The sequence below is a fragment of the Lepidochelys kempii genome, chromosome 2, assembly GCF_965140265.1.
Source record: "Lepidochelys kempii isolate rLepKem1 chromosome 2, rLepKem1.hap2, whole genome shotgun sequence".
NCBI classification, from domain to species: Eukaryota; Metazoa; Chordata; order Testudines; family Cheloniidae; genus Lepidochelys; species Lepidochelys kempii.
The window spans coordinates 156,038,550-156,066,344 of record NC_133257.1 but is presented as its reverse complement, the minus strand read 5'-3'; the positions used below and the strand labels follow the sequence as shown (position 1 = coordinate 156,066,344).

At 41.2% G+C, this 27,795-nt stretch overlaps 1 protein-coding gene across 3 annotated transcripts in view; it reads left to right on the top strand.

Annotated features, from left to right (window-relative positions):
* The window catches only part of STX17 (syntaxin 17), a 78,736-nt gene that overhangs the window by 20,131 nt on the left and 30,810 nt on the right, over nt 1-27,795 (top strand). For all 3 annotated transcript variants that reach the window (XM_073332527.1, XM_073332526.1, XM_073332528.1), the window contains exon 3: nt 6,881-6,946. In XM_073332527.1, coding sequence (XP_073188628.1) covers nt 6,881-6,946 — 66 coding nt within the window. The remainder of the gene's footprint in view (nt 1-6,880; nt 6,947-27,795) is intronic.

Sequence of the window (27,795 nt, the reverse complement as noted above, 5' to 3'; positions counted from 1 at the left end):
TGGGTTCTCTTTCAACCATGGACTTCTGTTTGTGACCTAGATCAAGTAATTTATGGTAGAATTTTTTCAAAAGTTTTTGTGGGCACAAGTGACTTGGTGTGTGCTCCATTTGGGGCTCAGGGCATGTTTAAGGTTACAGGGGATTTTCAGAACAGAATTTGAGTTCTACCGAAGGTCACTGAGTGTTCTGGAGGGTTAGTATTCCCAGTGGTATTCAGTAATCACTGGGCCCAATGTGCTTGAAAAAGTTCCTCTTAAGGCAGTGACACAGTTCCAGCAGCCTCTGCATAATAGAATATGGTCTTTTGCAGTGCACCTCCCCCAGACTTCCTGACTGGAAGCTAAACAATGAGGTACTTTTGCCAGAACCACACTCTAGAGCAGGGGTGCTGGAACAATTTGTATAGTGGCGGTGCTGAGAGCCATTGAACCAAACTGTAAACCCTGCATATGATGGAAACCATTTCAAGCCAGGGGGTGCAGCAGCACCCTAGCACCTATGATCTGGAACATGGTTAAGTAGAATTTTCAAAAGTGCATGGGATAGGACAGGACAGAATGGAGACAGGAGACTCTTAGGTGTCATCATAGGTTGTATTTCTAGGTGGAGGCTGAACCAGTTGCTGGTTGCAGCCCAGAACCCATCTAATGTGCTACATGTCGAGATGTGAAGGAAAAAGACTAGTAGGGCTGTCAAATGATTAAAAAGATTAATCATGATTAATCGTGCAATTAAAGAACAATAGAATACCATTTATTTAAATATTTTTGGATGTTTTCTACATTTTCAAATATATTGATTTCAATTATAACACAGAATACAAAGTGTACTGTGCTCACTTTATATTTATTTTTGATTACAAATATTTGCACTATTTAAAACAAAAGAAATAATATTTTTCAATTCACTAATACAAGTACTGTAATGCAATCTCTTTATCATCAAAGTTGAACATCAAAGTTGTAGAATTATGTACAAAAAAAATTGCATTCAAAAATAAAACAATGTAAAACTTTAGAGCCTACAAGGCCACTCAGTCCTATTTGTTGATCAGCCAATCGCTTAGACAAACAAGTTTGTTTACATTTGCAGGAGATAATGTTGCTTGTTTCTTGTTCACAGTGTCACCTGAAAGTGAGAACAGGTGTTTTCGTAGCACTGTTGTAGCCGGTGTTGCAAGATATTTACATGCCAGATGTGCTAAAGATTCATATGTCCCTTCATGCTTCAACCACTATTCCAGGGGACATGCATCTATGCTGCTGGCTGGTTCTGCTTGATAACAATCCAAAGCAGTGCGGACTGATGCGTGTTCATTTTCATCATCTGACTCAGATGCCACCAGCAGAAGGTTGATTTTCTTTTTTGGTGGTTTGGGTTCTGTAGTTTCCACATCAGAGTGTTGCTCTTTTATGACTTCTGAAAGCTTGCTCCATACTTCATCCCTCTCAGATTTTGGAAGGCACTTCAGATTCTTAAACCTTGGGTCAAGTGCTGTAGCTATCTTTAGAAATCTCACATTGGTACTTTCTTTGCATTTTGTCAAACCTGCAGTGAAAGTGTTCTTAAAATGAACATATGCTGAGTCATCATCCGAGACTACTATAACATGAAATATATAGCAGAATGCAGGTAAAATAGAACCAGAGACATACAGTTCTCCCCCAAGGAGTTCAGTCATAAATTTAATTAACGCATTATTTTTTAAATGGGTGTCATCAGCATGGAAGAAGGTCCTCTGGAACGGTTGCCGAAGTACCAAGGGGCATAGGAATGTTTAGCATATCTGGCACGTAAAATACCTTGCAATGCCGGCTACATGACCTATGTGAACACCTGTTCTCACTTTCTGGTGACACTGTAAATAAGAAGTAGGCAGCATTATTACTGAGCTAATTCAGTTCAAACTGAATGGAAGGATAAACAAAAATAAATCTGCGACTAGGGTTTTTGATTTCAAAAGGGCTGACTTTCAAAAATTAAGGAAATTAGTTAGGAAAGTGAATTGGACTGAAGAATTTATGGATCTAAAGGCGGAGGAGGCCTGGGATTACTTCAAGTCAAAGCTGCAGAAGCTATCGGAATCCTGCATCCCAAGAAAGGGGAAAAAATTCATAGGCAGGAGTTGTAGACCAAGCTGGATGAGCAAGCATCTCAGAGAGGTGATTAAGAAAAAGCAGAAAGCATACAGGGAGTGGAAGATGGGAGGGATCAGCAAGGAAAGCTACCTTATTGAGGTCAGAACATGTAGGGATAAAGTGAGAAAGGCTAAAAGTCAAGTAGAGTTGGACCTTGCAAAGGGAATTAAAACCAATAGTGAAAGGTTCTATAGCCATATAAATAAGAAGAAAACAAAGAAAGAAGAAGTGGTTAAACACTGAGGATGGAGTGGAGGTTAAGAATAATCTAGGCATGGCCCAATATCTAAACAAATATTTTGCCTCAGTCTTTAATGAGGATATTATGGATAATGGTAGCATGACAAATGGGAATGAGGATATGGAGGAAGATATTTCCATATCCGAGGTGGAAGCGAAATTCAAACATCTTAATGAGACTAAATCGTGGGGCCCAGATAATTTTCATCCAAGAATATTAAAGGAACTGGCACATGAAATTGCAAGCCCATTAGCAAGAATTTTGAATGAATCTGTAAACTCAGGGGTTGTACCGTGTGACTGGAGAATTGCTAACATAGATTCTATTTTTAAGAAAGGAAAAAAAAAAAGTGATCCAGGTAACGACAGGCCTGTTAGTTTGACATCTGTAGTATGCAAGGTCTTGGAAAAAATTTTGAATGAGAAAGTGGTTAAGGACATTGAAGTCAATGGTAAATGTGACAAAATACAACATGATTTTACAAAAGGTAGATCGTGCCAAGCCAACCTGATCTCCTTCTTTGAGAAAGTAACAGATTTTTTAGACAAAGGAAACTCAGTGGATCTAATTTAGACTAGATTTCAGTAAGGCGTTTGATACCGTGCCACATGGGGAATTATTAGTTAAATTGGAAAAGATGGGGATCAATATGAACATTGAAAGGTGGATAAGGAATTGGTTAAAGGGGAGACTGCAGCAGGTCATAGTGAAAGGTGAACTGTCAGGCTGGAAGGAGGTTACTAGTGGAGTTCCTTAGGGATCAGTTTTGGGAGCAATCTTATTTAATCTTTTTATTACTGACCTTGGCACAAGAAGTGGGAGTGTACTAATAAAGTCTGTGGATGACCTGAAGCTGGGAGGTATTGCCAATTCAGAGAAGGACCGCGATATCATACAGGAAGATCTGGATGACCTTGTAAACTGGAGTAATAGTAATAGGATGAAATTTAATAGTGAGAAGTGTAAGGTCATACATTTAGGGATTAATAACAAGAATTTTAGTTATAAGCTGGGGATGCATCCATCGGAAGTAACGAAGAAGGAGAAGGACCTTGGAGTATTGGTTGACCACAGGATGACTATGAGCCACCAATGTGGTGTGGCTGTGAAAAAAGCTAGTGCAGTATTGGGATGCATCAGGCGAGCTATTTCCAGTAAAGATAAGGAGGTTTTAGTACCATTATACAAGGCACTGGTGAGACCTCACCTGGAATACTGTGTGCAGTTCTGGACTCCCATGTTTAAGAAGGATGAATTCAAACTGGAACAGGTACAGAGAAGGGCTACTAGGATGATCCGAGGAATGGAAAACCTGTCTTATGAAAGGAGACTCAAGGAGCTTGGCTTGTTTAGCCTAACCAAAAGAAGGCTGAGGGGAGATATGATTGCTCTCTATAAATATATCAGAGGGATAAATACCAGGAAGGGAGAGGAATTATTTAAGCTCAGTACCAATGTGGACACAAGAACAAATGGATATAAACTGGCCATCAGGAAGTTTAGACTTGAAATTAGATGAAGGTTTCTAACCACCAGAGGAGTTAAGTTCTGGAACAGCCTTCCAAGGGAAGCAGTGGGGGCAAAAGACCTATCTGGCTTCAAGATTAAGCTCGATACGTTTATGGAGGGGATGGTATGGGATAACATGATTTTGGCAATTAGTTGATAGGCCCAATGGCCTGTGATGGGATGTTAGATTGGATGGGATCTGAGTTACTACAGAGAATTCTTTCCTGGGTATCTGGCTGGTGAATCTTGCCCACATGCTCAGGGTTCAGCTGGTCACCATATTTGGGGTCGGGAAGGAATTTTCCTCCAGGGCAGATTGGCAGAGGCCCTGGGGGTTTTTCACCTTCCTCTGCAGCATGAGGCAGGGGTCACTTGCTGGAGGATTCTCTACACCTTGAAGTCTTTAAACCATGCTTTGAGGACTCAAACTAGCTCAGACATAGATGAGAGGTTTATTTCAGGAGTGGGTGGGTGAGATTCTGTGACCTGCATTGTGCAGGAGGTGAGACTAGATGATCATAATGGTCCCTTTTGACCTTAATGTCTATTAGTCTATTATCTCCTCTAAATATAAACAAACTTGGGGTTTGGCTGAATGAGAAGTAGGACTGAGTGGACTTGTAGGCTCTAAAGCTATGTATTATTTTGTTTTTGAGTGCAGTTACCAACATATTTAAGTTGCTCTTTCACGATAAAGAGATTGCAGTACAGTACTTGTATGAAGTGACTTGAAAAATACTGTTCCTTTTGTTTATCATTTTTGCAGTGCAAATATTTGTAATAAAAATAATATAAAGTGAGCAGTGTACACTTTGTAATCTGTGTTGTAATTGAAATCAATATATTTGAAAATGTAGAAAAACATCCAAAATATTTAATACGTATCAATTGATATCTATTGTTTAACAATACAATTAAAACTTCAATTAATCACGATTAATTTTTTATAATTAATTTTGTATATAAAGTCTGCTGCAGTTTCCACGGTAAACATCTGATGAAGTGAGCTGTAGCTCACGAAAGCTCATGCTCAAATAAATTGGTTAGTCTCTAAGGTGCCACAAGTACTCCTTTTCTTTTTGCAATTTTTTTTGAGTTATTCGTGTGAGTTAACTGAGATTAATTGACAGCCCTAAAGACTAGTCTTCCTTTCTTTCAGAGAAAGAGGTGGTGACAATATTCTCTATATAAGGTTTGTGATCCAACTTGACATTGACCTCATTGTGAATAGACTCGTCGTATGTGATGAGCAGATTGGTGACCTGGAGAGGGCAACATGCAGGGACCACATCCTTTCTCTCCCCATCAGGCTCACTGCTCCAGTCATATTAGCCACCTGGGTTCTTTCAAAGTACCTTTTGAGACACCACTAGTATATTAGATATTATAATGTACAGTGTAATAGCACTCTTAATGTGTAAAGCAAAGCGTCTCCGCATTTCTTTTGGGAATTATAAGGAGCAGTAAATGCTTTTTGAAGAAATTCTGTGATCGTGTAAATTTGGAGAACAATTTTTTTCATGGTTTAAGGATATTGAATTGATGTGGCAAATTACATTGTTACAATCAGTTGAATAGTGTTTTGTTTTTTTTTTAAAGAAAATATAGTGTAGGTCAGCTTTGTCATTATTTAATAGATGGCATAAACTGCAAAATTTAGGGTGTTGGTTCAGTCCTTTCTCTAATTTTTGTTAAAGAACAATCACAATGATTTTATTGGCATAATGCGTTATGCAGGTGTTGCTTATACTCATTTTTTTTTAAATTGTCCTTCTGACTTAATTTAATTGACCTCAAACTATTATTTTTTTTTCTTAACACTATGCAAAATCTTAGTATGAAGGACCTTTTCTCTCTAACGTACTCTCTAAATTGAAAAGTAATTCCTGATTCCTTATATGATGGTTAGGAGACTCAGGACCTTGGAATATTTTAAGTTGATCTGGTCTCCACAATTAAAAATAACACAAATAAAAGAGGGTAGATAAAATATGCTATTGAGAGTATGATTTATGAAGAGATTGAAAGAATTAATGTTAAATAAAATGGCAACTCACTTTTTTTTATTAAAACCCATGCTGTCATTTTGCTCTGTCATTTAAATGACTAAAAATGTTAATACATGATCCTGTATTTTCTTTTATTTCATTTAATACATTATTCAACGTTTTAATTGTATATACCAAGAATCTCAAACTGTATTGTTTGCTGATAAAATTCTTTTTTGTTTAGAGATTTGCTTTTGTGGTGTGAGTGTCTATATGGTACCTTTTTGTGAATTGGCAGTAGCAGTGATTGATTTATTTAACTGATGAAAATATGATGATTTTGATATCCGAGGTATTTATCATTTCAGTAATTGCTGTGACTCGAGTCCTGTAAAGAATGCTGCATGGATGGCCCCTGCTGAAGTCAGTGGGGCTTTGTGCATGTGATTGTCTTTTCAGGATTGGGGCCCATGTTTGTAACTGTTTTAAAATATTAAAATTAAATAGCATGTACAGCCTCTTGAGAGGAACATAATTCTCTTTATAAAAATAACATCTGGTAGCTTGTTGTTTCATATCAGGCATGACTGGTACAGCTCTTCCCCCACAGTATGCATCCAATGAAGTACGCTGAAGCTGACGAAAGCTTATGCTCAAATAAATTGGTTAGTCTCTAAGGTGCCACAAGTACTCCTTTTCTTCTTCCCTCTATGTTCTTCACTAGTTGCTGTCATCTCTCTGCTGTCCATTAGTGGAAATATACTGTAACATTACCAGAACTCTATTAAGTCTATTTGTTGTTGAGAACTAATACAAGGTCTCTGGTTATGTTAGGATGAATGAAAATATAGTGAACCAAATTAGTCCCTCGTGAAGGTCCATTTACTTCCCTGGCTTTAAACCAGGAAGAGTTTGGCCCCTTTATTACTGTAAACTACAGAAATTTAAAATAATTATTTTATTCTTTTCTAGCAATTATACAGAGTATTTTTTCTTTGTGTAGTATCAGAGATGCAGACTATGGGACAGATTACATGAAGAGCACATCAATGCAGGACGTACTGTTCAGGTAAGGATATTAAAGTGGCTATGTGAAATTAATGGGATTAAATGACTTTTTATTTAGTGCTAGATGGGATAGGGAGGGATTTTGATAGGGATTAATATTTTATAGGCACCTGTTACTGCTTTACTTTAAAGTAGGTTTACCCAAAGTGTGGCCTGAGGGGCAAATGTAGCCATAGGCTTTCTCTCCTTGTAAGTGCAGAAAGAGAACAAAGATGATCATCGACAGTGTTTATTGCCAGCAAACTCAAACCACAAAATGTTTCTATTAATCTAACAAGATACAAATGCAAGTAAATTTTGTGGCTGTGTGCCCTTACTTTTGATTTTTTAAATACTGTGTGTATGCATGCAAATCTGCAGCTATGTGTGACTCTTAGCACCTGACAAATTATTAATGCAGTCTTGTGTACTGCAGAGTTTGAACATTGGGTTATCTTACGTTATAAATGTAATTAGAACATAGCAATTGTTATAATGGAACAGACATTGGCTCAGTTTTCCAACATAAATAGACCTAAATAGATTATCCATATTGGATGTTCAGATCTGCTCTTAGATGCATAAATACCCATTTTGCTTGCATAAGTGTCAAAGGATCATGCGGTGTGATTCAAATAGCATGGACACCTGTGCCTATACGAAGGTCAATTAACTTCATGTCCAGTCAACCTTAACTCTTCCTTTTGTGGAATGTCATGAAAGTTTTAAAAAAAAAAACCCCACATTTCCTAGATACAAAACAATACAAAGTAATATACATGCCAGAGAGTAACATCCATCCAGCTAACAACCCATCATCCAAGGAGCCTCATTGATTGATATGTTCTTAGTAGTCATTTCTAAGTTCACATTTCTAATACTACAAACCTTACCTTAAAATGGGTTATGGTCCCTTATGAAAAATAAAAGGATATTAAAACCCACAGTCAGAAGTAAAAATTAATCACAAAGGAACAAATGGCCTTAAACAAAGGGCAGAGTTAAGGTTGTGTGGGTGTCATCTTGAGTCCATGGCTGAATGGGTATGGTTTGCAAGTGATGGAAGGTTTATCATTGTCTGTGGGCAGAGATGTGAGAGGTGATATATGTAGAAAAGTAGTTTTATTCTGTGTTTCCAGGTTTTGGGAGGTTTGAGTTTGGCATTATTATGTTTTATGTGATGTCTTTCTGATGTTTGACGATGAAATAACAGCACTTGTTTCTTTGTATACTCCAAAGTTTCTTCTGGAGGTGGCTGCAGAATCAGACCCTTAGAACAATAATGGAAGCTAGGCTCCTGCCAAGTAGTCACCTATTTAGCCACAACTATGTTAAAATTGTGCTGCAGTATACTTTTTAGAGACAGTTGAACAGTCATGGTAGAAAGGGCTTTACGTGGAGTTCTAATTTTCTCGATATCACTCTGTTACAGTTTTATCAAGATGACATCTACCAGTTGTAGACTCAGAAATGCCACCTGTATTAATAAAATGTGAAAAATATTTACAGATAAAATCTGTAATACAAAGGAGTTTTTTCTACTGTATCTGTGACTATGTAATATTGGGGTACCGTTTTCACTTAAAGCTAACCCAGTGTCCTTACTTTTTTATTTAATTCTTTTATGCGTTCATGTTTTGATGCTGAAAGGATAAGCTATGCATTAAAGTGATATACAGTCTGATACTAACAGCCCAGAATAAGTATTGGGATCCATGCAAGCAAAGAATAGACTAGGACTTGTTTTAATTAAATAAGTAAGGAGTCTGGAGTACTTGATAATAAATTATATGACATGTAGAATGTGTTTGCTGTAAGCTGTTTAAATGTTTACCAACGGACTTGTGTTCTGTTTGTTTGCAAAGAAATCAGATTAATTATTGTGATACCAAATGTTCTCTGCAGCACACACTTTGCTCTCAGAATTAGATGTTGTAAAAATACATTAGGAATCCCTAAATCAATATTGACCCAAGGCATCCGCCCCAGGTTTTAGACAAATATATGCACAGCCACTCTACATTTAATCCATGTGCGCATAATTAGCCATTTTTCTGAATTTTCAGTTTACACAGAATAATTACTTTTATTGTACTTTAAATCTAGACGAAAGTATAATAGACGTATAGGTAAGTATAAATATGTACCTCTTACTCCTGGTAAACTGAATGAGATATTAAAAAAACAATTTTAAAAGAAAATTTTGCCAATGGGTGAAAGATTTGGGGAAATATTATTTTGCAGAAAATTATGCCATTCCTTTCAGAACATTAAGAAGGTAGCTCTTGCATACAGTGTCCTCCGTTTCTGAAATAGTTTTGCTAGATTTTTTCCCCCTTCTAATATACTGTTACAGGGCATGCCTGCCCTGTAGTGCCCCCTGTTGACTCAGTGTCATGCTGTGTGCCCTCCCTGTTATAGTTTTGCTTCATTTGAGGTGGGGCTCAGCCCCCAGCTGAGTCATTTTGAGTTCAGTTCCCTTTCAGGATATCAAGTACAAACAAAAGACCCAGCCAATGCAAAGTACTCTCTCTCCACTTGGTCTCCTCTTGACCCACCCTAGACTCAGTTCCTTGTGTGTTCTGGGTTAACTGTCAGGCTCTCAGAGCCCTGACTCCCAGGCTCTTTCCCTGGAGTCCCCTCAGTCTCCTGAAGACTCTCATTCAGGGCCTTGCACAGGAGCCTACCAACTTTCTGTGGCTCCACACCCTTCATACTGAGTTCTCAGCCCTTTTAAAGAAATCACCCAGCTGATCAAGTCCCGTTTGGGGGGTGGGGATGGGTGGGAAGGAATAGTAGCTAATCTGGAGCAGATCTGACTGAGCCCAACTACACCTTAAGGGTCAACCAACCATGTGACGCATATCCTAGGCATTCTGTACAGCTACGGGGCAACACATAATAACTTGGTAAATTTTGCTGAGGAGCTTGCCGCAGATGTGTTCAATGCAACAGATCATTAATAGTCTATCGTAAGTTTTAAGAGGACTCAAAAGGAACAGTACAACAGCCCAGTGAGGTGTTATTACAACAGATAAATGAATGCTCCCAGTTGGAGGTAAAACATTATATTATCACTATCGTAGCATATGTAAATTGTTGAATAAAAAGGAAAAAATGCCAAGGATGGCCTGTCTAGCTCCAGTCCATTTCCAACCTAGACTTGCACAACAGGTCAACAGGAAAGTCCTGCTTAGTGAACATGTGCAAAAGAGAGAGCCTATTTTGAACAATATACCAAATAGTTCTGAGATATGCTGTCTTTAAAATGCAATTCTACTCTGAAAACTAATTTGAAAATTTTTGCTTAATGCTTTTTCATTCATAAACTGAACACACCTGAAGTGAAAGAATTTTTTTCCCTAGCTGTCAGCCCTGTGAACTCAAACTGGGCTCTCTCTTTCTCATGTATCTTCAACCGTAATAAAGATCCTATAGGACAAATTATGCCCTCTGTTACACCTCTGCAGTGCCTTTGTCTTCAAATGGAATTTACATTATTCTTCAGTTGGGTTATACAGGATAGGTACACCAGCAGGGCATGATTTAGCCTGAGGAAACTTTTATTTTGCAATATATATTGTACATTTTTTGCCTTTAACAGTTTAGATACAAGTGAGTAGCAACTGTGTATTTTTTTTTTTAAATTCTTGTATGTTTAGAATTTGTTTAAAATTCTTGTATGTTTAGAGGTTGGGATTTTCAAAAGTACTCAATGTTGTTTTTAGTTTACTCCCATTGTTGTGAATAATAAAACTCCCTTTGACTTCAAAATCCCACTCATAATCTTTTCATTGTCTTAATGGTCTTCACTGATTTAAGACCAGTTTCAGAGGTTAGTGTCATCTGGTGTAACAGACATTTTCCCAACTTCTTTAACGTGTAAGTTACATCAACTTGAAGGCACTTAGCAGTCTTGCGAACTCCCATGATTTTATTGGGAGTTTGATAATATGTGGGGGTTTTCTTAAAGCACCAGTGCCTGGAGTCAAATGATTACATGATAATCTCAACTTTTATTTCAATAAAAGTAAGTTTCCAGTCCTCATGATTGCAGAGAAAAAAGCTTGAAAACATGAACCCTAAAGGCATAAAACCAGTAGTGAAATAAAAGGAACCTCAAATTTATTATTTTTTTTAAAAATCATGATTTTTTTCAGTCAGTCTCGAGACTTGTGGGAGGCCTGACTCTTGTTTTTTGAATGCTTGTAGTTAACAATACTGGGTTAGATTCAGACTTCCTTAGATTTGCATCCATTTATCAGCTTGTAACTTGTATCCCTTAACACATCAATTTTGAAATAGGCCTAGAAAGTGTAAGGAATACTTTGGACAAATTCCACAAACATTTAAAAAAAAAAAGAAAAAGGAAGCGAGCATTGTGACAGGAAAAGCACCTAAAGGTGTAGGTTAAAATACACCCTTCTCCTCTGGCTCTTCAACAGGTAAATTCCACCAGGTTAGACTCCCTTAGACTCTGTGGGTCAAATTCCAAGGTGATATATAAGCAGGGTGGATTTAATTTAAATCGTGATTTAAATCACTAGTCAGGAAGACTCGATTTAAGCATGGTTTTCTACATAAAAGTGCATTCTTGTTGGTTGTTATAACCTTAATACATATTCTTCACAACTCAGAGATAGATGTAGGTTTAATTTTTAGAAGGTACACACTATACATTTTTAAATAGTGATTTATTTTGAAAACTTTTTGGATTAGTTTTACAGCTATATCAGAAAATGAATGAGTGTTTGGTTATTTTATTTACCAAAAGTAATTGAAGCAGATATTTATGAAGTCATTGGGAGGTGAACTATTTCCAATTCAAATAACAGGTTAATCATTAATATTTGAAGGATTTTCTTGCCATGCTGTATTAGGAGGAAAACATCACCAGACAGACATTTAAATTGTTTTATTTAACTAAAACAACAACGTTAAGTATTCTGGATATTTTTCTTCAACAGCAAACATATAATATTTTAACAAAAGAAGCATATGTCCCTCGCTTCTCACATCTATTGCCAGTCTTCTTTTCCTTGTCCTATGTATTCTGCCCCCAACTATCTGCTATTCATTGAACTTTCTGAAACTTTGCACTTTTAGAGAGAGGTAAGGGATTGACTCTGTACACAAATTTGCGGAGGAACAATAGAGTTGAGGTCTTTTATTTCTCATCTTTATATATTACTTATTTTTGCTGTTAACAAGCATGTTACCTCTGGAGAACAAATCCACAGTTTGAGAACTGCAAAACTAAGCATCTCGGATGGTATCATCTAGACTGAGCACTGAGTTCCATTGGGTAAATGGAAAGATTAACCTAAATAATCTATACAGAAGACTCTGGAACCCCATAAGATTGGGTCCCTAATCCATGAACTATTGGAACTCATTTACAAAACTTTTGTTAAACATTACATGAATATATTGTCTCATACTATAGAATTAGAATTTATAAACCCTATTCCATGATAAGATAGCTTTGAGCTATAATGTATCTTAATTAAAACTATCTTTAGATAGATTTTTCCTCAAAAAGCATTTTATCAAAAAAATCCAATTTTTAAATAAAAAAATCCAATTTTTTTAATTTTAAAAATCATTGATTTTGACCCACCCTGTATATAAGGGCATGTCTACACTTGCAAAGTTACAATGCCGGCAGTTACAGCACTGCTCAGAGAGTGCTGAAGGGAAACCGCTGTTGTGTGTTCCCATTCTCAGCTGCCTGCACAATAGCTTTTTCACACTTGTGGAACTTGCAGTGGTATTCGGAGTGGTGCAGTCTGTGCGGCTATCCCACAGAGGACCTCTTTCTCTTCCGCTGCTAAGACTTTGGGAAGGTGGAGGGGGTCGCGGGGCATCCTGGGTCCTGTCCTAGTGACCCATGATGCATTGCTTTGTATCCCAGAAATCCTTGTGCTTCCATACGCATTTGGCGCCATCTTTCTGTGGTTTGTGTATTGCGTGCCCTACCTCTTCGGGCTGCAGGAATGGATCCCCAACTGCTGACTAGTATGCTGGTTGCTCTGACCAACATGTCACGAGAGGCAGTGGAGTTATTCCTTAAACTACAAAGGCAAGAGGAGTGCAACATTGATCTTGCCACGCGTAGTAGCTACGGCATGAGATTGCTTGTGGCATTCACAGAGGTGCTGTCCACAGTGGAACACCGCTTTTGGGCTCAGGAAACAAGCACTGAGTGGTGGAATGACATCGTGGTGCATGTCTTGGATGAGGAGCAGTGGCTGCAGAACTTTCGGATGAGGAAAGCCACATTCATGGGACTTTGTGATGAGCTCACCCCAGACCTGTGGTGCAAGGACACGAGAATGAGAGCTGCCCTGTTGTTGGAGAAGCGTGTGGCGATTGCATTGTGGAAGCTGGCTACTCCAGACTGTACCGATCGGTCGCTAACCAGTTTGGAGTGGGAAAGTCGACCGCTGGAGTCATGTTGATGGGAGTGTGCAGGGCCATTAATCGCATCCTGCTCCAAAAGATCGTGACTCTGGGCAACGTGTGTGACACTGTGGATGGCTTTGCACAAATGGGCTTCCCTAACTGCAGAGAGGAAATAGATGGCACGCTTATTCCAATTCTGGCACCAGACCACCTAGCCACCGAATACATTAATCTCAAAGGGTATTTCTCAATGGTTCTCCGGGCGCTTATGGATCACCGTGGGTGTTTCATTGACATTCACTCAAGCTAGTCCAGAAAGGTGCATGACACACGCATCTTTCGGAACACTGGCCTGTTCAGGAAGCTGCAAGCAGGGACTTTCTTCCCAGACCAGAAGGTCACTGTAGGGGAAGCTGAAATGCCCATTGTGATCCTGGGAGATCCCGCCTACCCCTTAATGCTGTGGCTTATGAAGCCATACATGGGGCAACTTGATTGCAGCAAGGAGTGGTTCAACAACAGTTTGAGCAGGTGCAGAATGACTGTTGAGTGTGCTTTTGGCCGTTTAAAAGCCCGCTGGTGCTGCCTCTATGGGAAGCTGGACCAGGCCGATGACCATATTCCTATGCTTATAGCTGCGTGTTATACAGTCCATAATATTTGTGAAGGTAAGGGTGAAAGCTTCACTCAGGGCTGGACTGCAGAGGCTCAGCACCTGGAGGCTGAGTTTGAATAGCCAGAGACCAAGGCTATTAGAGGAGCACAGCGTGGGACCATAAGGATCAGGGATGCCTTGAGGTAGCAATCTGAAGCTGAAAGCCACTAATATTTGTTGCTATGCTTGGGATTGCAGTGCTTGTAATGCTAAGAGGTGATAGGTGCACATGATGCAATAAGGGGGTTTAACATAATTGTATGTTGCTTTGCAGGGCTCTTTTTGCTTTCAATTAATAAAATAAAGATTGCTTTCAAACCAACATAATTCTTTTATTAAAAGACAACAACTGGAGGGAAGAGTCAAATGAAAAAATACATCAGCAGGGAGGGGGATCAAGGAAGGGAAGGTCCCAGGAGGAGGAGGGCGTCCCAGGATGGCTAAAGATTTGTGTATGTCCGGGGATCACATCCAACCTTCTCCTTTGGAGTAAAATGCAGCAGGTACTGTACTTCAGCAGGGCCAAACTGCAGAGGGATGGGTGTTGAGTGCAGTGGGTAGTGGGAATCCACAATACTGGACTGTGAGGAGGGAGGAGTGGAATGCCATGGATAGAGACTGGAGCCAGGAAGTTGATAAGAGTTTGGTGGTGTTTGGGGGGAAAATGGGAAAGAGTTTTGCGACAGCAGCTGCAGGGGAGGGTGGGCGCTGAGTTGCTTGGTTTGAAGAGCTAGTATTGCGTGGAGCGTGTCCTCTTGGCGTTCCATAACATTAAAGAGCCGCTCCATTAGCTTCATTCTAGTGTGCCCTGTTCTCTTTTCGGTCCCTCTTCTCACTTTCCTGCCACTCCTTCAATTCCTGTTTCTTGGTGGTGGAGTGCATCATAACCTCATGCAGAAAGTCCTCCTTAATTCTTCTTGGCCGCTTTCTAATTCTGCGCAGTCGTTCCGCCACAGATAACAGAGGGAGGCTGGGCTCCCAAAGTCATCTCTGTGAAGCTTAAATGCAACATTTTACAGAAGCAGTATTGTTTGCAACACAGACAGCACTGATTCAGTGCTTTAAAACACCGCCAGTACTCTCACACCTGTCACTAACTGGCTGTCCCCAGGCAAGCACACGTGAGCCACAAGACCCCCAAAATGGTGAGTAGCTGCAGGGGCAGGGTAAATCACTCCTCCCGGATCCTGCTGTACACTGGGCACGTGGCTCTGGGGGAAAGCCAGCACTGTAGGGGGTGGGGGGCTGATAATCATTCCTGTCCCTCATTTTCCACAGGATGCGATCATTATGGAAGATATCTCGTTGGTGAGGGTGAGCAGCGAATCAAGGGAGGGTCTTCTCCAAGCCTGTGGCTTCTGCCCTGGCCCCTATGTGGCTTGTCTGTGTCCAGCAATGGTCCTCCCGCACAGGACGGCAAAGTGGCACGGGAAAGTTAACAATGGGGCAAGAAACAAAGTAGCTCTGCTGAAGAACCTGCTGCAGTGGATTGCCCAGTGTCTCCACGAGAGTTTCCTGTAAATCTCTGAGGGAGATTTCCATGAAGTGAGGGAGTCAATCAGCAGCTTGTTCCGGCACTCAGACTAGGCATGCGGTGGGAGACAAGCCTGATTTCTGCAACCGTCCTGCCCTCCTGCGCCCAACAACTTGCTTCAGCGGCCTCCTCTCCTGTTTGCGCTTTGCCAATCTCTGACAGCTGTGACTGGCTAGGCTCCTCTGGGGTAGAAAAGAGCTCCTGGCTGTATGCATCTCTGACCTCTGAGTCATCCTCTCTGGGTCCCCCTCCACATCTTCATCCAAGATTTCCTCCTGCTGGCTCGATCCACTCTCAACCGGCACGCGAGCCAATGACGTATCCACAGGGGCCTTCGCAGTGGAGGTGGGGTCACCGCTAAGTATCACGTCCAGCTCTTTGTAGAACCGGCAGCTCGTGGGTTCAGCACCAGAGCAGCGGTTTGCCTCCCGCGCCTTGTGGTAGGCGTTCTGCAGCTCCTTCACTTTGACCCTATGTTGCAATGTGTCCTGGTCATGGCTCCTTTCTGTCATGCATCGTGAAATCGGTCTGTAAGTATCAGAATTCCTACAGCTGGAGCGCAGCTGGGAGTGGACAGCCTCCTCTCCCCAAATGCTGATGAGGTCCAGCAGCTCGGCATTGCTCCAAGCGGGGGATCGCCTGGTGCATGGAGCAGGCATGGCCACCTGCGAAGATGCGCTGAGACCACTGCACTGAGCAAACAGGAAGGGGACTTTCAAATTTCCAGAGGAATTTACGGGGTGGGGATGACGGTTGGTCACCTGAGGGCAGGGCAGTATTGTTCAAACCGATGGCCAGAGAGGCGAGAACAGGCATTGTGGGACACCTCCCGGAGGCCAGTCGCGGTGCTGTAATCGCCATGGTGTCTACGCTGGCACCACAGCGCCGTAGCCCCAGTGCAGAAAGCTGCACACTTCTCATTGGGGTTGTTTTTTTTTAAAGTGCCACAACTGTGCTCTAAGTGGCTTGGCAGTATGTACACCTTGGGAGTTGCAGCCCATAAAGCTGCTTTACTGTGCAGAAACTTGCCAGTGTAGACAAGGCATAAGTGGTAAATGGGCATGAGTTTAAGTTAATGCAACTTGACTATTGAGAGGGATAGAAGAAGGTGTAAATTACACTGAGTCTCTTAATTACTCCTCTAAATTTAGTCCATGGATTCTTTTTTAATATGAGAAATTCTCTTCTCTCAAAGCTATGTATTGTAATATTTTTGCAGAAATCATCTATAATCCATTTTTTCCAACCAGTTGCACAGGGTTCCTAGGTGCAAATCATTTAATGAGGCAATTAGCTTCATATTTAACCATAGTTGTGTTTCCACTTGAATTTTGCACCTGTTTAGTTAAACTGATTTAGTTAAACCAGTGCAGCCCATTGTGTAAATTCTTATTTTGATTTAAGAGAGGCTTATTTTGTTTTAGCTTAAATCTGTTTGATTTAACCAAACCACAGTAAGCCTGGCTTAAACCAAAATAAGAGTGTCCACTCAGCCTTTTGCATTGGTTTAACTAAAATCAATTTAAAAACAACACCTTTAGTTAAACCTGTGAACTCAGTGTGTAAGATAGCCCTTAGCTGCAAACACAGGTGATCAAAATATGCCAATATTAACTCATTTTATTATTATTATTATTTACTGAATGCCCAAAAGTGTACTTGGTGTTACAGAGACAAAATAGACATTGCCACTGCCCCAAAGAGTTGAAAGTTTAGAACCCTGATCCTACAAAAAGCTTATGCATGTGCTTAACTTTACCCATGTGAGTGTTTCTGTTGACTTCAATGGGTTTGCTCAGGTACTTAAAGTTAAGCGTGTGTAAGTGTTTTGGAGGATAGGGACCCAAATAATGACATGACAAAATCAAGAGAAGGGTAAGCACAATGGCATAAGTGTGACAAGTGTAAGACAATGAGTTGGTTTAGAAGTACTGCATAAATCTTGATTTAAAACAAAACAAAATCATATAGATTGTGGAGGGCAGCAGCGAAGATGATGGAGGGAAAAGGAGACAGGATAGGTGGGCAAGGGCAGGGAACATGACTGTGACCTCTGTGCTTCTGTAGTATGAATAAGTGATATATTTAAAATGTAACAATACTGGAAAATAGACTTTAAGGTCAGCAGGAACCATCATGATCATCTAGCCTGACCACCTGCACGTTGCAGGTCACAGAACCTTGCCCACTCACTCCTGTTAGAGACCAATAAGCTCTGGCTGAATTACTGAAGTCCTCAAATCGTAATTGATGGACCTCAAGTTATGGAGAATCCACCATTTATACTAGTTTAAAGCTGTAAGTGACTCATGCCTCACACTGCAGGGGAAGGTGGAAAAACCCCAGGGTCTCTGTCAGTCTGGCCCGGGGGAAAATTCCTTCCCGACTCCAAATATAGTGGTCAGTTAGACCCTGAGCATTTCAGCAAGACCCAACAAGCAGACACCTGGGAAAGAATTCTATGTAGTAACTCAGAGCCCTTCCCTATCTAGTGTCCCATCACTGCCCGTTGGACATATTTGTTGCTAGCAGTCGCAGATCAACCACATGTCCCTATAGGAATTTTCATCAGACCATCCCCTCCATAAATGTATCAAGTTCAGTCTTGAAGCTGGTTAGGTTGTTTTTCCCCACTCCTCCCCTTAGAAGGCTGTTCCAGAACTTCACTCCTCTGATGGTTAGAAACCTTCATCTAATTTCAAGCCTGAACTTGTTGATGGCCAGTTTATATCTTTTTGTTCTTGTGTCAACATTGTCCCTTAACTTAAATAACTCCTCTCCCTCTCTGGTATTTATTCCTCTGGTGTCTTTATAGAGAGCAGTCATATCTCTTCTCAGCCTTCATTTGATTAGGCTAAACAAGCCCAGCTCTTCGAGTCTTCTCTCATAAGATAGATTTTCTATTCCTCTGATCATCCTCGTAGCCCTTCTCTGCACCTGTTCCAGTTTGAGTTCATCTTTCTTAAACATGGGAGACCAGAGTTGCACATGATATTCAAGATGAGGTCTCAGCAGTGCCTTATGTAATGGTACTAACACTTCCCTATCTCTGCTAGAAATACCGAGCCTGATGCATCCTAGGGTGGCATTAGCCTTTTTCATGGCTGCATCACACTGGCGGCTCATAGTTGTCCTGTGATCAACCAGTACACCCAGTATGTTTGATATTATATTTGAAGTTAAAGAATATAATAAACTGGAGAGAAGAGGAAAAGGGGAAAGGCTATGGGGAGGATCAGTGACAATTACAGGGGGCATAATGAGGCAGGGGAAAGTAGTTGATGGCCTTAAGACTAGTGTAGACTATTGGCAGTAGAGTTGCTGGGTCTCCTGGGATATCTGATGCTGTAGTGAAGGCTGTGGTGCCAGACAGGCTAAGTATCCACAGGGTCTGGCAGCAGTGCTGGTACCTTCTGTCTCTGAAGGCCTTTGAGGGAGCTTTGGAACTCTACTTCTAGGATATCTGGAAGAAGCAGTTGGTGGGAGCTGTGTGGAAGCCCACACTAGAACCTGATGCCTCTGAATTGATTCCCTTGACTTTAGTGGGGGAAGATGAGTGTGAGAGCAGACCTCTGCTCCACCATTATGTCCTTCCCTTTGAGCAGTAACTAATGAATAGCTGAGCACAGGAACTGTGGATGTGACATGTTGCCAGGATGAATCCAGGGCTGTTAGCAGGTAAATGGTGTTGTGCAAAGTGATATTTATATATCTGTTAATATCACTTTTCAGCGCCTTCTAGCTCTAAAGGCAGTGTTGCAGCCAGCAGCAGCGCAGAAGTAAGGGTGGCAGTGGAGCACTAGTAAGTCTGTTGTGAAAAGTGATATTAACATACAAATAGGGCTTTTCACAGCAGACTTAGTAGCACCCCATTGCCACCCTTACTTCTGCGCTGCTACTGGCAGCAGGTACTGCCTTCAGAGCTGGGTGGCCAGAGAGTGGCGGCTGCTGGCTGGGCACCCAGCTCTGAAGACACTGCTGCCACGAGCAGCAGCGCAGAACTGCAGAATTATGTGGCAATGCCATCTCGTGCCTCCCTTACTACTGTGTAATGTTTGACCTTTGTGCTGGGAGGGGTAGCTAAAGGGGGGTGACTAAGGCAAATTTTGGGGTTGCTATAGCCCTTGTAGTCCCCCCTTAGCACTGCCCCTGCCTCTGTGTCTGACTGTTAAATTATAAATTATTTTTTTGCCAATCTCAGTGTTCTGATTGGTCTGCTATTTAATGCAGCTCTTCAACAGCTGAACAAACAAGCCCTCTAATGTTGTCTCAGTCCTGCCTTTTTAGTCTGGAGACAACAAACCTGCACTCACGATACTACAATCTGCAGAGTCCAATTTCCTTAAAGTGGCGATGATACAATATATATTTTATTTAGGAATAATGATCGCTGCATTATATGTTTACAATAGTTTTTGAACTAAACATACTACATTGTGACAAACGTGTGTGTGTGTGTGTAATTTTCTAAAATGCTAGATTTAAATTATATATTTTATAGCAGTTGCTCTCTGTTTCATGCATGTACTCGTGCCCCTTAGGGTTGCGATCCCCCAGTTTGAGAATCCCTGTGCTAGACACCATAGGAAGTGCACAAGAGAGAGCCCCTCTCCTTAAACACTTAGAAGCTGTGGAGCTGGGAAGGTGCTTTGTGTTTGTAAAATTTTAATATTTTTCAATATTTAACCATAGTTATCTCTCTCTGGCTTGTTCATGAAGGGTCATATCCTGTGCCCATTGTCTGTCCTGAGTAATGGGGTCAGCTGTTGGTCATGTGTGAGAAGCCATTCTGTGGAGACTACTTTAGTAGGCCACCACACACAGCTGTCCCATGCCCCAGCCCCTCCTGCTTCTGTGTGCTTCCACATATGATACTTCACCCTTACCCACTTTCTGCATCCTCCTGCAATGGAACTGCATCCGTTGTGCTACAAAGAATCTGTTTGTGATCAAGGAGAAGTGGATTTGCCTCAGCTGAATAGTGAAGCCAGTGCTGACTTCATCATTAAAATTGGTGTCTGTTCCAGTGTTTACATTATCTTTTATCAACTCTAACAAGGTTAGTTCTTTGTTCTAAAACACTCAGGCAGGTCCTTTCCGTTCATTAATAACACACAGGAGTTTAGTAAATATGAGCCTGGCACTAATTGCAACCTTTGGTAGCCTTAGCAGAGAAAACAAGAATTGAATGCTCCTAGAGGCTGAACTATGTTTTTGGCCCAAGGGGAAAAAACTCTTTAGGCAGGAACTATGTTCAGTTCTGAAATTGTACCGTACCAAGCAAATTCTGTAGATAACTAGAGGACTCAATACTTAATTAAATCTTTCAATACAAAACACATTTCATTAGCATTAAATACACTTTTTTTTTTTCATGTGCTATTTATAAAACAACATTTTTAAATTTCTGGTCTGAAACCCATGACATCTTTTCTTTTTAGTACAAGATAGGGAATTATGAACAAAGGCAGGAAATTATTTTGTACTTTCAGTTTCATGATCAGCAACTTTTCATTACTCAGGTGGCAAGCTTTTGTGTGTCTTCCTCTTGATTTGAACACAGGAATTTTGATAGTTCACAGCTGACACGTGTCATGTGATCCTCTAGGACTATACTTTTCCATTCATTCTTTGTCATGCAGACCTAAAAATCCACACAATCCTGGCTTCTCCCTGTTCATCTGTGTCTTCTCTGAAGACCTTCTCCCTACAAACAGAGTCTTTACACCCATAAGAAAACATATACCACAGACAGTAAGGGCTACCTGTAAATAGTGTGAATAGAGTAAATAGTAACGTGACAGGAAAGGTAATTCACACATAGACCAAACAAGAAAAATACAAAAAAATAGCAAGAGAAAAAGTTTTAAAATTGCGAATTTTAAAATTAAATGTGTAAGAGCAAGAAACAAGGAAATCATACAATCAGTAATATCCATATAACAATCTATACCAAATATTTACTTGTATTCTTGCCCATAATTGCTTTTCACAGAAAAAACCCCCAAATCTCACCACATATTCTGGTATCTTAATAGTCCTGGATCATCTAAAGTTTTTCATTGTTGTTGGTATGTCATATCTAGGTTGCAGTATGTTTCCCTACAATCCATATAGGATGTAAATATTTCTGAATTGGCATTTGCAGTCCTTAAATTCCTTATGAAGGGACATTCCAGAAATAAATAGCACAAGGTATGTGTGTCTTTGAATGAGGAACCAGACCCCAATTGTACAAATTCTTAAGCTTGTGAATAATCTCATTTCAGTCAATGGAACCACTCATGATTAAAATTTTGCAGGTGACAAGAGGTTTGCAGGATAGGGTTGCCAATTTTCTAATCGCACAAAACTGAACACCCTAGCCCCGCCCATTCCCCGAGGCCCTGCACTCCTGCTCACTACATTCCCCCTCCCTCCAGTTGAGGCAGGAGGTTGGGGTGTGGGAAGGGGTACAGGCTCTGGGCTGGGGGTGTGGCTGGGGACAAGGGGTTTGGGGTACAGGAGGGGGCTCCCGGCTGGGAGGTGAGGCCAAGGGATTCAGAGTGTGGGAGGGGGCTGCAGGTTGAGGCAGGGGGTTGGAGTGTGAGAGGGGGTGAGGGCTCTAGGCTGGAGGTGCTGGCTCTGGGATGGAGCCGGGGATGAGGGCTACAGGAGGGGGCTCCAGGCTGGGGGGTGGGGCCAAGGGATTTGGAGTGCGGGACGGGGCTGTGGGTTGAGGCAGGGGGTTGGGGTGCAGGAGGTGGGGTGAGAGCTCTGGGGTGGGGCAAGGGATGAGGGGTTCAGGGTGTGGGTGTGGGAGTGGGGCTCTGGGCTGTGGCAGGGAACCCGGCCAATGGGAGTGCGGAGCTGGTGCTCAGGGCGGAGGCAGCATGCAGAGCCCCATGGCCCCCCACCTAGGAGCTGGACCTGCTGGCTGCTTCTGGGGCATGGTGCCAGGTAGGGACTAGCCTTCCTTAGCACTGCTGACCGGACTTTTAATGGCTCGGTCGGCAGTGCTGACCGGAGCCGCCAGGGGACCTTTTTGACCTGGGCCGTAAAAAATAATTCATGGCCCGTGACCTGTCCATGACTTGTACTATATACCCCCGACTAAATTGGGTGGAATGGGGGGCAGCCTGGGGATACCGCGGGTGCTCGGGGGGGGTGGCCTGGCAGTAACGCTGGTACTGGAGGAGGCAGGCGGCAGTGCGTGGCCTGGGACCCCTGCTTGTGTTGGGGATGGGGGTTGGCGGGACTGGCAGGCTCCCTACCTGGCTTCTCATGACTCCCTGGAAGCAGCAACATGTCCCTCCCTCAGCTTCTAGCTCCATACACTGCCCCTGCCCCTGCTCCAGCCCCAAGTGCCAGCTCTGCAGCTCCCATTGGCCGGGAACTGTGGGTGGAGGCAGCGCACGGAGCTAGGAACTGAGAGGGCCCAGAGCCCTCCAGCGCCCCAGCCCTGTGCCCCCTCCCATATGCACTGAAACAGCTGCTGCAGAAGTCATGGAGGTCCCGGAGGTCATGGAATCTGTGACTTCTGTGACCTCCATGACAAACTCTCATCCTTAATAATGAGAAGAGTGACTAAAAGTTTGTTTCAGAGTAGCAGCCGTGTTAGTCTGTATTCACAAAAAGAAAAGGAGTACTTGTGGCACCTTAGAGACTAACCAATTTATTTGAGCGTAAGCTTTCGTGAGCTACAGCTCACTTCATCGGATGCATGTTTGTGCCACCTTACTGATAGTTATCAAGCATAGCTCCTGAGGGGAGGGTTATATCTCTTCTGGTCACACTGCTTTTATTTCTTTTTGCAGTAATGTTTCCTATGGCAGAATTAGGTAGCATAACTATGATAGCAGGTTGACCCTTTTGGATATTTCCCTGAGCTCTGTTCTGGATCTCATATTTCTTGATTTGAGTATGTTTCTTTAAGGTGGTATTTTCAATTAGTATGGGCAGCCATATCACTGTTACACATGTGATACTTCGATCTACTTCCCTTTCGCTGATAATACACCACTGCATACAGAGAACATGATTCTGCCTATTGGCAATGAATTTGTGTCTATCTAAGAAGTAAAAAAATTAAATACTAATAAAATTGAAATTCTTCTCCTCAGGCCACAGTTAAGCGCTGTGTCTTCTGTTTACCTCAGTGGAGGTAATATTAGAATTCATAGAATCTGGTAATGTTTCTTCAGCCCTAGACTTCAAGATGGTTTTATGCTGGATCGTGTTACAAGAGTGTTTCTAAATTTTTCCTTTTACCTTGTCAGAATGGTGTCAGTGTGCACCCTTTGCTATCAAAATTAAAGGAGATTCTGACTCACATTGTAACTCCTTACTCGCCGAATTCTTGCTAAATCAGCCTGTGAATTAGTTTCATCAGGTTATATTTCCTTCTCATCAAGGTCAGGTCGGTATATTAACCTAATTTAAAGTTACTATATTGTCTCTGATATGTTTGGCTTTTGTGGAAAAGTCTAAATTTTATATTATCAGCGTTTTTGCAGTTCAAGATAAAATGAATTATGCTAGCTCTAGGATGGCATCTGTTTTATTGAAAGTTGACAATTTCTGTCTCTGGGAGAATCCTGGATAGATTTTAAGATTTCTATTACACTTTGTAAGGTCTCCATGAGTCTTTTATGTATCTTAGCTTTGCTAAAACTATATTCTGTGTCATGCCCTTGATAATGATCAAGAAAATTATTGCTTTTTGCATCGTTTCAGTTGAAGCCTTTTTGTTTTTGTGCATACTGTATACTACTTGATTGAAATATTAGTTTTACAGTGTCTAAGAACAAACTAGAAGACTAAGGTTTTCTCTCTGCTCTTTGTTTTTATGATTGTTTTCCTTTTGATAAGGTAATAGTAAATCCATTGTGTTAAGATTTTTTTGTGAATAGTGCTATGCTTTAGAGTGGATTTAGCTGCTGGAACTTGAATGTTAAAAACTATTTCAAAAGATTCCAGGTTCTGATAGGGCATACTTTAAATAGTATGGAGAGTAGGGAGTAGGGAGAGTGGTCACTTTTGATAAGCTATTACCAGCAGGAGAGTGAGTTTGTGTGTGTGGTTTTTGGAGGGGGGTGAGGGAGTGAGAGAACCTGGATTTGTGCTGGAAATGACCCACCTTGATTATCATACACATTGTGAAAAGAGTGGTCACTTTGGATGGGCTATTACCAGCAGGAGAATGAGTTTGTGGGGGTTGGGGGGGCGGAGGGTGAGAAAACCTGGATTTGTGCTGGAAATGGCCCAACTTGATGATCACTTTAGATAAGCTATTACCAGCAGGACAGTGGGGTGGGAGGGGGTATTGTTTCATGGCCTCTGTGTGTATATAATGTCTACTGCAGTTTCCACGGTATGCATCCGATGAAGTGACCTGTAGCTCACGAGAGCTCATGCTCAAATAAATTGGTTAGTCTCTAAGGTGCCACAAGTACTCCTTTTCTTTTTGCAAAGACAGACTAACACGGCTGTTACTCTGAAACCTGTCACTTTAAATAGTATGTCCTGAAATTTAATTACTTTGTATAGATGTTTTCCCATTCCACTGTTGGTGTTTTTAAGGATATTTTTAGCAGGTGGCAGGAGAAACAATGAAACTAACTATACACAAAGTACTGTAAAATGCATAACTGAAAAAAAATAGAGCAATTTATACAGTATTTTGCAAATTCCTTTTAGTTTTAGTAATCCTAGGTATTGCTTGTTAGCACAACATTTTGAGAGAAAAATGTGGCATTTTTCCAAATTACATGTTAACCGAATTTAAAATGTTTGGTACTCTGTAAAACAACAGGGAAATTCACAGACAAAAACTTTGTTAAAAGAGAGTTAAGGCTGAAAGTGTTTTTCACTGGAATTCAGCTAATGCCCCAAAACAGTATCACACTTTCTATACAGGAAACACACACCTGCAAACCACTCCCTCGCCCTAAATGTTAGACAGTCTGGAAATGAACAGTGAAAGGATCCCGCCATTTCCTTTTTGACACACAACCTCTCATCATTCACTATCATCACATCCAGTTTATTCCCCTTCACAATTTTAACTTTGCTGTCTATGATGTAAAAATATTGTTTATTAAATGTGTTGTAAAGATTTGGAAAGGGAGATAGTCCCAGTATACATTGTTACATTTAGAGTTCTTTCCAATTTCCTTATTGTGAAGTGTTGGTGGAGTCAGTAGGAATTGCTGGTGGTCAATACCTATGAAAATGAGGCCTTTGACATTTTAACTTTGGCACCCAAAATTTGTGGATACTTCTGAGAATTTAGGCTCAAACTCTGTGCCTCAGTTTCTGTATATTTACAATGGGAATAATGCATGTTGTTCACCCTGGTAAAGTACTTGGAGATCTAGGGATGGAAGCTCTATATAAGAGCTAAGTAATATTGCTGTTTTATTATATAGCAAGATATACAAGCACTTGAAACAAAGATTGGCTCTCATTCATTTCAGTAGTCAAATTCTTTGGGAAAACTGGCAGATCAAGATTCCAGATACTATAAAGAGACATTCCAGGTCTTACAAACTAAAGCTTCACAACTTCAAAATACTTAAGGTGCTTGGATAAAGGAAACCATGCTTCCACAGCACTTGAGATAGGTTGCTTAAAAAAAACACATTTGTGAGGGGTAAGGTAAAACAGTGGTACAGTTTCATTGTCTACCCACAAACTAAGCTCCGCTCATTTAACACCACCATAATGAGAAGCCACTTACAACAGATTTTGCAGATATTCAGAATAGAGTCATGCATGCTGTGCTGCATTTTGGTGGGCTCTTCAGGCGTGGCTTCCCTCATTGAAGTTCAGGTGCCTCGCCTTGGCAGCTTGGGTGTGGCTACTTGATTGGAGGGGAAGAAATCATGGCACTAGGATGAAATATCATTGATGGTAGATTGTGCAGATCTTCATGTGATCTTCCATCGCCTTGTTTAGATCAGCAATAAAATAGTGACATTTTGACTTTATCTCTTGGAAACAGGGTGGTTTGTTTCTTTTGGAGTTGTTGCTTTAGACTGTCTGCAAACTCAGGCAGATGTCACTCTGTTGCTTATATTCAGGCCTTATCTGCACTGTGAATTTGCTCCAGTTACAGCTGTCGGTGACTAGCCATCAATGTAGTTGTAATGGTGCAGACTCCTTGCATAGTGGTACATTTTACTCCTGTTTCAAGCAGGGTAAGATGCACCAGTGCGAATTATGGCTTACAGTAGCTTTGTCCAACTGCACTGCTTCAGCTACACCGGTGGCTGGCCACCAATGCCTAAAATCCCTCCAGGTAGACAAGGCCTTGGTTCTTGTTTTGAATGTTTTTTTCACAGCAGGGAGAGCTGAAGATTTTTTTAAAACAAGAGTTTAGATCAGTGGTTCTCAACTGATTTACCATTGTGGGCCGCATATGCAGCTCTCTCTCTATGTTATGTGGCTGGCATCCACACAATATATATACTACCTGTATGAGACTGTCACATGGACCACAATTGTGTGCTGATTGTGCCATGGGTTGAGAACCACTGGTTTAGATTTTGGAAGGCAAGTTTGGGGAAGGTAGGTGTATGCTGTGTCCTGTGTATACTCCAATACAAGCCCTGAGCAAAAGTTACCTAATTTGTCAAGGGTCTGAGGGGACTTTCTATTCAGGAGGTTTACTAGCAGTTCAGAAATTTTTTGGAAAAAATATTAGCCACTCCCAACATCGTTTACACATTGTGTGTGTGTTTTTTGTTCCTTCTAGAACAAAACTACAAAGGAGGTTTCTGTTTGGATTATGGTTTTCTGTCTCATTTGAGAATGAAGACAGAATAACTGTCTTTGTTCTGGAAACAAAGCGGTATGATAGAATTTATCCATGTAAATTTCACACTCATTTCTGTTCATACTGTTCTTTAGATAGACTGATGTATGCTCAGAAGAAGTAATTACAGATCTGTGCCTAGATATTTCCATTTTGTTTTTTGCCAAATTCCAAAGGTCTTCTAAAAAAGAGAAGTTTGTTTTCTGGATTGTGATTATGATCGCTTTTTGGCTGTGTCATAAATATAAAGGGAAGGGTAAACCCCTTTGAAATCCCTCCTGGCCAGGGGAAAGCTCCTCTCACCTGTAAAGGGTTAAGAAGCTAAAGGTAACCTCGCTGGCACCTGACCAAAATGACCAATGAGGAGACAAGATACTTTCAAAAGCTGGGAGGAGGGAGAGAAACAAAGGGTCTGGTCTGTCTGTAGTCGTCTTGGTCAGGGACAGAACAGGAATGGAGTCTTAGAACTTTTAGTAAGTA